Here is a 10,970-nt window from a genome sequence, read left to right as displayed (position 1 = left end):
AGTAAATAGAGTTGAAAGTAAACTAGAACCCTTCCACTTTTATTATTGCCTTTGGTCAATAAAGTAAAATTCAAACACAAACAAGACTATACACTTTATAATCAACTGTTTTTAAGAATCGTATTAGAAAATAGACAATTTGGAAGTCTTTCGAAATACCACACACAAAACACAAATCCAAAACCCACAAAAGGTGTTCGTGAGTATTTTCTCAACAATCAACTTTTTGTAAATTAATCTTTTATGTAATTCACCTCGTCCAACTAGGCCTTTGGGCCCAGAAATAGTTTGCAATACGTCTTGTTTCTTTAAGCTAAAATACCGTCTTACAAGGGCCTGGAGTAAAATAAATGAAAGGAATCTAACTAGAAAAGAGCAGTGCACGCTCTGTAATAAAAGCATACGGAATAAGGCCTTTCATTCCAGGAGACAGGCCATGACTATCCCGGGATGGTACCTGTAGTACAGTGCTCTCCTTAAGAGAAGAGAATTTACCATTAAAACGACGAATGGTACACTAAGAAGAAACATCATTAATTAATTTTTTTAATACGTATAAAGGTTCCAGTCATCACTATCAGCTCATTTTCAGCTATTTAAGGTCAGAGAGAAAGGTTTAATACAACCCACACACCTCCAAGAGACGGGAAAACCACCAACCACCTCGCAGGGAGTTTAATGAAAATTAGCAGGTAAGAGGCCTAGGCAGCACGCTGAAAATCAAAGAGGGCGGCCGGAGGGTCGAAGGGTTCGGACTACAGAGGAGAGCCTCGTCCTCGGACCCCACCTCCCCTCACCTTCCCGGCAGGGCGAAGGAGGCGAAGGCTCATTAGTGCCTACGTTAATTGACACCTGTAATGAGGAAACTTTCCGAGAGCGGAGAGCGCTCAGGCCCGGCCTGGCCGGAGCTCCGCGACGGCCCCCTCTCGGGCGCCCAGGTAACCGGGCCGGACTGGGCCCGAGGCGCCGCAGCGGCCGCGCCACCGCGCACCTTCCCAGAGCGCTAGGCCCGCAAGCCGCCCGGCTCGGCCGTCGCCTCCCGCAGGCCACGGCAGCTAGGGGAAGCCGGAGAGCGGCGCGGGGACCCCAAACTGTGCACCCCGACAGGCCGCCGCCGCGGCTACTTACTTTCATTTAACACCTCCACCAGGTCTGCGCAGTTCTCGCACATCGTTCGGCCGCCGCCCCCCCCCTCCCCCGCTTCGGATCGCACTGACTGATCCCGACCGGCGGGGGGGAGGGGAGAGAGGCGGAGGAGGGGGCCGGCCGGCCGGGCGGGGAGGCGACTAGGGCGGGCGGCGGCGGGGACGGGGCGGGGAGCAGGAGAGTGGGGGAGGGGGCCGGCGGTCCCCGGAGCGGGCGGGGGAGAGGAGGGGGGCGAGGGGAGGTGCGCAGGCCGGAGGGGCGCTGAGGCGCCGGCGGCTGGGAAGGGGGGGGGAAGGACGGGGGGAGGGGAGAGGGAGGGAGGGGGCGGGTGGGGAGAGAAGCAGCAGAGTCACTTCACCGACCAGACGCCGCGGCCACCGCCGACGCCGCCGCCATTTTAATAGAGCGTTCGGGCTGCGCTCGGCTCTTTCCGTCCGGGCGAAGGAGCCGACGAGAAGCGCCTCGCGCTCTCATTCCTCCGCCTCCCTCCCTCTCTTCGCCTCCCGCCCTCCCACCTCCCCCTCCGCACACACGCCGCACACCCCACACCCCGCCGCGGCCAGCTCGCCGCCCTCCCTTTCCTCTTCCGCCGAGTCTCCCCGCCCTCGGTCCACCCCCTCCGCGCGCTCGCCCACCCCGCCCAGCCCGGATCTCTGTCAGCGGCCGGAAGGGAAGCGCGAAGCCAGTGCGGTCGCGGGGGGAGACCGGGTGACTCGAAGAAGATGGCGGAGAAAAGAGCTGGTCGCGGTTGCGCGGCGTCGCCCACCGCGGCTACTCCGCGAGCCCGGAGGACCAGCGAGCGCCAGGTCGCGAGCGCCGCCCTTTCCCCCGCCCCTGCGCTTCGCCATTTTAACTCCGGGTCCCCCAGGGGGACTTGGTAGTAATTTGTCCCGTCCCCCTCCCCCGCGCTCAGGCCTTTGGGGTGCGGGAGGCTAGAGTTCAGGGGAGCTGGCCGGTGCGACGCCGCAGCCCAGGTGGGGGCTCGCGGCGCTCTCCCCGCGGGGTTTTGTGAGAATGGAACAGCCTGGGGCCGGCTTAACCTGCAGGCGTGTTTTCCGCCAGCCTCTAGTGTGTATGGCTCATCCGTCCTCAAGCAGCAAGACACCTTGATGTGACTAGAAATGGCGGAGTGAAGAGTGTTCGCACCGCATCTCCTCCTTTTTACGCAAGACGGCCCCCTTCGAAGTGCCCTAAGAGTCTTCACCTGAAATAGCGTAGTATGCTTCCCCGCGAAGAGCAAATTATACGGGAATTTAGACGGGGAGCGGAGAATGAAGAACAGGTGGAGGAAAGAGGACACTCAGCTGAAGTTTGATGTCGTGCTAACAGCTAGCTAGCTTGGGGAGAATTTTCCTCAAGTGCATTGAACCCTTCCTCACTGATTTCTATATCCACTACGTCTATTTAGAGATATGACTGAAAAGTCCAAAAGTAGTGTACATGGTATCTTTAAGATCTGTAGCCAGAGCAGCTATGGAGGCCTTGTAGAAATTCTTATACAGGTTTTGTCGAGGTTAGGTCACACCATCCCTCCACTCCAGGACCACCTTCCGGGTATACTTTGCCTTCCTGCCACTTGAATTTGATGCTATAAAGTGTCTGCTAAACCTGTTTTAAGTTGTTCCATGCAAGCAGGTGATTCTTAGGAGCTGTAGCTGTTGTGCCATCATCTTCTCTTCTACCCATCTCTCCCACAAAACTTGGGTTTCTGCAGACTTTGTATCCTTGTAGCAGCCATTGTCCATCTAGCGTCATTCCCACCGCCCCCTCTTCTTTTCCCGCAGGGAAACTTGCCAAACCCGAGTGTGTTTTTCAGGTGGACCTGAGACTGGGGAAGCTTGGTCTCCAAAAGGAAAGCCCCAAGGACTATTTGTGTTTGGTCTAAAACATCATGTTATGAACTCTGCTCAATACTCTGTAATAACCTATACAGGAAAAGAATTTTAAAAAGAATAGATACATGTATGTGTATAATTGAATCACTCTGCTGTACACCTGAAACTAACAACATTGTTAATCAATTACACTCCAGTATAAAATAAAAATTTTTTTTAATATATGTTATGGTTTCTCTAGGGTTGGCTATATTGTTTGAGTTCTTGCCCATGAAATGTAAGCAGAAATCTGCTGAATGGGTCTTTTTATTCCTAATAAAAAAGGACAAATTCAGCAGACACGCCCCTTAATCCTTTCTTCTTTCTGCCCAAAACAGGTGTTGATACTCAAAGTAATACAGCATCCAGTTTGTGAGTTGTTTTTTTTTTTTGAACGATGAAACCACAGCAGGGTAAAAGCCAACCATAAAGCTAATAATAATGTGTAGGACCCTGATGCATCCTTGAGCAGCTCTCCACCCCTAGACTGTTTATGCAAGAAAAATCCCTTTTTCCTTAAGCCACTCTTAGATTTCCATTGCTTGTAGCCAAACACATTTCTAACTGATACAGACATTCTTTTAATAAGTATTTGTAAGTATATGTCAACTATGTTTTTAAGACCAGAAAGAACCCATAACAGTTCTTGAAAATGAGGACTACCATAAATGTGGAGTACTAGGAGGTAGGGAAGAAACACTGACCTTTAAAGAAATATTTTCTTAACAAGCGCTTGCCTCCTAATTTTTTTTACTTTAAAAAATTACATGAAATGGTGCTTAGTTTAAAATGCTTTGAGAATCTAGAGAATTATTGTCATAAATGACACGGCTCTTCAGTCATCGCTTGAGGGCTCAACTAACTTTTTCTGTGATGAGCCAGATAGTAAATATTTTAGGCGTTGCAGTCCAAGTCCCTCATTACAACTACTCAACTCTGTTAGCACAAAAGCAGCCATAGATGATACATAACGGAATAAGTATGGATGTGTTCCAATAATTTTTTAATATATAGACATTGAAATAAGATTCATATTTTCATGTTACAAAATCTTTTTTTTTTTTTTTTTTTTTGGCTGTATTGTGTCTTCGTTGCTGTGCGCAGGCTTTCTCTAGTTGCAGCAAGTGGGGGCTACTCTTCGTTGGGGTGTGTGGGCTTCTCACTGCGGTGGCTTCTCTTTGTTGTGGAGCATGGGCTCTAGGTGCAAGGGCTTAGTTGCTCTGCGGCATGTGGGATCTTCCCAGACCAGGACTCGAACCCGTATCCCCTGTAGTACTCCCAAAATACTATTTTTCTTTCTCTTTTTTCCAAACAATTTAAGAATGTAAAAACCATTCTTAGCCCACAGGCCATACAAAACTGTGAAACTGGCCAGATTTGGCCTATGGGCTCTAGTTTACCATCCCTTTATCCACTTCAACTGCTTAAGAGGTAAAAGCGTAGAAGCCAATAAAGGGACTTCCCTGGTGGTCCAGTGGTCAAGACTCCATGCTTCCAATGTAGGGGGCCTGGGTTTGATCCCTGGTCAGGGAAGTAGATCCTGCACGTCACAACTAAAGATCCCATAAGCGGCAACGTAGATCCCACATGCTGCAACTAAGACCTGGCACAGCCAAATAAATAAATAAATATTTAAAATAAAAATAGATTCTTTAAAAAAAAAAAGAAGCCAATAAAACAAGGTTGCCTGCCTCCTTACTGTAGAATCTTCACTCTTCTGTGCTGATGTGGTATATGTATCAACAGAGACCTTTGAATGTACTTACAAGGTGTGCATTCCAAAAGAATAAAGCTGAATCTCTGGTAAAAAATATCCCCTAAATTCCTCGTGTAAATCTGGATTTTCAAACCAGTAATCGGCAATGATCATATACCCTCTACAGCTAGGGAAAGGTGACAGTTTTCAATATGTTGTATTCATGTCACCATCTAGTGGTAGAATTATGCTTTCAGTAAAATTATACAGTCTACTTTGAAATTTCTAATTCTGGAGTTTGTAGTACATTTGTGGTATATTCCTAGGTACTTGCGTGAAAACCAGTGTATATAAACAACTTTGGAAAATTAATATTGCCATGGAAATTATTTGCTCTTCTTAGCATTCTGATTGCAGCTAATTGAACATAGGATTTTTGTCTCTGGAGTTTGGGGTTAAAGCCTAGTGTACTATTAGAAGCCAGAGTTACTGCAGAATTTACTCTTCTCCCTCACACCTAGGCTCGTCATTGTTTTGTGAAACTTAGGGTCATTATTAGAAGGCAGGTATGCTGTTTTATTCTCTCCATGACACCACATTCATGCTTTGTACATAAACTCAGCAAATTACTGTTTGGTTCTTAAATTGCTATAATAAATTGGATTATATCACTTCCCTGCCTAAATCCCTTCAGCATTTTCTGTTACATTTAGAATACACTCTACTTGGGCCTTCCCCAACCTCTCCTGTTTTTAACATCACTGTTGTTACATTCCAGCCACACTTGTGTGCTTTCTAACAAAAGCTTTTCCTGCTCTGGGTCTTGGTGAATGTTGTTTCTTCCTAGCACATGCTCTCTAATTTTGAAATGGCTAACTTCCTACCCTCCAAGTTTCAACTTAAACATCATCTCAAAAAATAACTCCCAGGACTTCCCTGATGATGCAGTGGTTGAGACTCTGACCTCCCAATGCAGGGGGCCTGGGTTCAATCCCTGGTCAGAGAACTAGATCCCACATGCATGCTGCAACCAAGAGCATGCCACAACTAAGGAGCCCACCTGCCACAACTAAGAGCCAGTGCAACCAAATAAATAAATTAAAAAAAATAAAATATTCAAAAAAAAGAAGTGACTTGCCTTAAAAAAAAACTCCCCTTCCTTCTAATATTTTATCACAGCACTCTGTTTATTTCCACTATATGTCTTTCTATAATTATTTATTTCTATGTTTATTTGTATCAGGGATGCAGTGGACTGCAAGTAAAAAATTTTTCAGTAAGAATGGCTTAAACAGGGACTTCCGTGGTGGCTCAGTGGTTAAGAATCCGCCTGCCAATGCAGGGGACACAGGTTCGATCCCTGGTCCGGGAAGATTCCACATACCACAGAGCAACTAAGCCCATGCGCCACAACTACTGAGCCTGCACTCCAGAGCCCAAGAGCCACAACTACTGAAGCCCGCGTGCCTAGAGCCTGTGCTTTGCAACAAGAGAATCCACAGCAATGAGAAGCACATGCACCACAATGAAGAGTAGCCCCAGCTCACCCCAACTAGAGGAAGCCTGCGCACAGCAATGAAAACCCAACACAGCCAAAAATAAATTAATTTTTTTGAAAATGGCTTAAACAAATAGGGCTTAATTTTGTCTTGTAACAGACAGACAGTAAACAGTCCAGGGCTGGTACAATGGCTCAAGGATATGAACCCAAGCTATTTGATTCTTTCTAGCCTCCACATATTGGCTTGTCATCTAGTTGTAAGATAGCCACCATAGCACCAACTTTACATGACAGCACCAACTGTCTGTTTCAAAGACAGGAAGAAGGAGGAAAGGTGGTGATGGCCTGTCTTGGGTTGGATTCCCCCCAAAGCAGGCCCTGAGACAAGGACACAAATGGAGATAGTTTATTTTGGTGTCGTCCCAAGAATCAACGGTAGGATAGTGGAAAAGTGAGATAGGAAATTGGGGGGGAGGTGCCAATCAGTAAAGGATTAATTAATCAGTAAATGACCTTTACTCCTGAGGGTAACTGGAGCCTGATCCCACTGGGAAACTACAAACCAGTATAAAACATGTTCCTTAAAATTCTCCTACCTGAGGGACAAAGAAGTTGAGTATTTATATCTTCTCCCTTTAGTCATTGATTGAGTGTTGCTACAGGGGAGGGGTGTAGGCAGCAAACAGGCTTCGCTATGTTCAGGTAGCCAGAGAAAAGCCTCAGACATAGAAATGCAGGTGCTAGCTTTGGCCACTGTGCATGAAGTGATAAGAACTAGGGAACATGGGCAGAGCACTGACAGTATCTTATAAATCCCCACTTCCCTCTTCTGTCTGCCTTGAATACAGAGACAATATGTGGAGAAGCAGCAGCAATTTTGTGTTTGGGTTTTTCTTTTAATAAATTTATTTACTTATTTATTTTTGGCTGCGTTGGGTCTTCGTTGTTGCACGTGGGCTTTCTCTAGTTGCAGCGAGCGGGGGCTACTCTTTGTTTCAGTGCGCGGGCTTCTCATTGCGGTGGCTTCTCTTGCTGCAGAGCACGGGCTCGAGGCACGTGGGTTTCAGTAGTTGTGGCACGTGGGCTCAGTAGTTGTGGCACATGGGCTCAGTAGTTGTGGCTCACAGGCTCTAGAGTGCAGGCTCAGTAGTTGTGGTGCACGGGCTTAGTTGCTCTGCGGCATGTGGAATCTTCCCGGACCAGGGCTCGACCCCGTGTCCCCTGCATTGGCAGGTGGATTCTTAACCACTGCGCCACCAGGGAATTCCCACTTATTTTGAAACAATAAGTCTACAGGCAAAAAGCAAACGCCAAGGCATTGAAGATGACAGAATAGAAAGAGAAAAGGTCTGGGTTCCTGGTGGCATTGTTGAGCAGCTGAATCAGCGCTAGCAACTGCCTACTTGTTGCTATGTAAGATGTTTGGTTATGTAACAAAAAATAAAACCCTAAAGCCACTATTGGAGTTTTTGTAGCGCAATGCAGTCATTAAAAATTGTGTGGTTGGACTTCCCTGGTGGCTCAGTGGTTAAGAATCCACCTGCCAATGCAGGGGACATGGGTTTGAGCCCTGGTCTGGGAAGATCCCACATGCCGCCGAGCAACTAAGCCTGTGCACCACAACTACTGAAGCCCATGCACCTAGAGCCCATGCTCCGCAACAAGAGAAGCCACCACAATGAGAAGCCCACGCACCACAACGAAGAGTAGCCCCCACTCGCCACACCTAGAGAAAGCCTGCACACAGCAACAAAGACCCAACGCAGCCAAAAAACAGAAAAAACAAAAAAAAATGTGTGGTAGGCAGAATAATGTTCCCCACCCCCAAAGATGTCCATGTCCTATTCCTCAGAATGTGGTACCTTACATGGCAAAAGGGACTTTGCAGATAAGGATCTTAAGATGGGGAGATTATTTTAAATTACTCATGTGGGCTCAATTAATTACATGGGGCTTTAAAATTAGAGAATCTTCCCCAGCTTTGTTTAGAGGGAGCTGCAACTACACAAGAATGTCGGAGAGATGCAAACATTCTTGGCTTTGAAGATGGAGGAAGGGGGTGATGTGCCAAAAAAGGTGGGGCCTCCAGAAGCTGAAAAGGACAAGGGAATAGATTCTCTCCTTTAGTCTCCAGAAAGGAACACAGCCCTGCTGACACCTCGATTTAGCCCAATGAGACCCATGTGGGACCTCTGATTTACAGAACTATAAAATAATGTTTGTTTTGTTACCAGAAATTTTGTGGTAATTTGTTACAGTAGAAATAGAAAATTAATATAAGCTGCATGCTGATCTAGGGAAAAGCACATGCAAAACCTCTGAGACACAAAATTCCATGGCTATTTCTAGGAACAGAAATAAAGCCAGTATGACTAGAACATGGTTAGGGGAGAAGGCCTGTGCCAGGCAGCAGAGCTCCGCAAATCATGCTAAGATTTTGGCCTAGATCCCAAAAGCAATGGAAAGCTTTTAAGTGTGGAAGCAACACAATCAGATTGTATTTTAAAATACTCTGACTAATCTGTAGAGAATAGAATGGAGATAGGGACAACTGAGGGTCATTAGCATTAATCCAGAGAGATGATGATAGCTTGGACTAGGGTAACAGGAAATAAATGGAGGAGAGAAACACAAGACTGGTTGCTGGGTTTGGGGAGAGAAGATGGTATTAGAGCTGTCTCCAAATTTGTGATTTGCACAAGTGGGTAAATGGTGGTGCTGTGCCATTCACCAAGATAGGGATCATTTAAAGGAGGGCCAGAGGAAAATGTAGTCAATAGTGACAGGTGCTATTTTAGAAGTGCTCAGCTTGAGGTACCTGAGAGGTAACCAAAAGGAGTTGTTAATTAGGCAGTTGTTTGAATCTAAAGCACAGAAGAAAGTTCTGGACTGGAAATGTTAATATGAAAACAATCCTTAGTATGCTAGCTCTTTGCCTTATGGGGAAAAGATAACTGCTAAATGTTTAGCATTACAAGTTCCAGGAATGAAGAAGGAGGAAAGAACCAATTCCCTCAGCTGTCCTCTTATCAGGAAAGCAAAGACTTTCCAGAAATCCTAACTTTACATTTGGTCTCATTACCCCAAACTCTGTCACATGGCCTCCTTTAAGCCTCAAAGAAAGCTTGGAAATCCAGTATTTCACTTTACAGCCTCTATGGTGGAAGAAGAAAAAGCTAGCTGGCAGTGACTATTGAGTTTATTTACAGTATCTGCTGCAAATGGTAAAGGAAGCCATGAGATCGTACAGGGAAAGGGAATACAGTGAAGAGAAAAGGACCAAAGAGAGAGCCTTGCAGAACTCTTAACATCTAAAATTTGGGTAGAGGAAGAGAGGATGCCCCCAAAGAGTTTAAAGAATATGGTGAGAGAAGGACGAGGGGTTTTGGTACCATTTAAGTCAAGGGAATAGAACTCAAAAAGGATGAAAATTATACTCGTTGAGTGCTGAGAAGTCAACTAAAATAAGATCTATCCAATATTCATTAGATTTAGTGCATGGAGGTCATGGGAGGAGGAATTCTGCATACGGAAGCCTCATTACAGTAGACAGAAGACCTTTTTTGTTTTGGTTTGGTTTTTTGTTTTGGTTTGGTTTTTTGTTTTGTTTTGTTTCATTTGGCCACGCCACGTGGCAGGCGGGATCTTAGTTCCCTCCCCAAGCAGGGATAGTACCCGTGCCCTCTGCAGTGGAGTCCCAGCCACTGGACCTCCAGGGAAGTCCCCAACAGAAGACCGTTCATAATAGAAACTTTTAAAATAGAAAACTCTTTTAAAATAGAAAACTCTTTTGAGACTTTGGACTCTAAAGAGAAGTTGGGGTAACTAGATGAGGAAGAAGACTAATATATATAAATGCTAATAGAAACATGAAAATAATAGGTAACTTTCCTTGTATATGCTATGTAACAGACACTGTTTTCAGCACTCCTTTAATTCTCACAACCACCCTGTGTGGAATGTTCCATTGTTCTCCCTATTTCCTAAAAGAAAACAATAAGGCACAGGGAGGTTAAGTAACTTGTCCCAGACACAGACGGTGAGGATACTAGGACAGAAAAGTCAGAGTGGTTGCTATAAGTTTTCTAAGACGATGAGAGGAGACGGAATCAATATTATTGCACAGAGGGAAAGATTGACATTTGATAATAGGAAAGAAGGAAAGGATGGGTACCCACGTGTGTCTGTCTGATGATCAGGAGTTGAGGGAGTTCCCATGAGATGACTTTTGGGCTTTTCCTGAAATAAAAGGCAAAATCATTTGTTTATTTCTGGAATTTTACACTTAATATTTTTGGACCAGAGTTGAATTCAGGTAACTGAAACTGCAGAAAGCGAAACTGTGGTTAAGGGGAGACTACTGTGTATGTTTGCATGTATCAAATTTTAGTATTGGACTTTGCAGACTATTAAGAATATATGTAAAAACCAGAGTTTTCATGGTCAAACTCTTCCTGTGTATTTAGTGAAAGAGGTATATATTGCTAAATTCTGATTGACCCAGTAACTAGCAGAGAGTTTTATTTTTTTGTTAATGGGAGTAGGAAATAAAGCATTTAACAAGATGAAATAAGACAAGAATTGACTATAATTTGAACAAAGATGTTACATGATTTGACAAATAAGTTGTAATTGCCTTCTTGATTTATTTCTACTTTACCTGAAAGAAATTCTATAAGATACTTTAACCTTGATTTTATTTATTGTATCCAATAATCCCCCCCAAATTAAAAAGAAACACCATCACCAGTAA

At 45.2% G+C, this 10,970-nt stretch overlaps 1 protein-coding gene and 1 pseudogene across 2 annotated transcripts in view; one reads left to right on the top strand and one right to left on the bottom strand.

Annotated features, from left to right (window-relative positions):
• USP34 (ubiquitin specific peptidase 34) overlaps positions 1–1,335 on the bottom strand; it is a 231,411-nt gene extending 230,076 nt beyond the window's left edge. For both annotated transcript variants that reach the window (XM_089923127.1, XM_022597181.3), the window contains exon 1: positions 1,129–1,335. Coding sequence is in view for 1 of the 2 variants with exons in the window: in XM_022597181.3 (XP_022452889.1) it covers positions 1,129–1,171 (43 nt within the window). In the remaining variant the exon portion in view is untranslated. The remainder of the gene's footprint in view (positions 1–1,128) is intronic.
• LOC149747743 (uncharacterized) lies at positions 1,253–8,618 on the top strand (annotated as a pseudogene).
• Positions 8,619–10,970: the final 2,352 nt, after the last annotated feature.

This window comes from Delphinapterus leucas, chromosome 13 (assembly GCF_059928025.1).
Source record: "Delphinapterus leucas isolate spDelLeu-1000000601 "Yukka" chromosome 13, BTC_Dleu_Yukka2, whole genome shotgun sequence".
In the NCBI taxonomy this organism is placed as follows: Eukaryota; Metazoa; Chordata; class Mammalia; order Artiodactyla; family Monodontidae; genus Delphinapterus; species Delphinapterus leucas.
The sequence above is the reverse complement of the archived record's forward strand: the minus strand, read 5'-3'. Positions and strand labels throughout refer to the sequence as shown.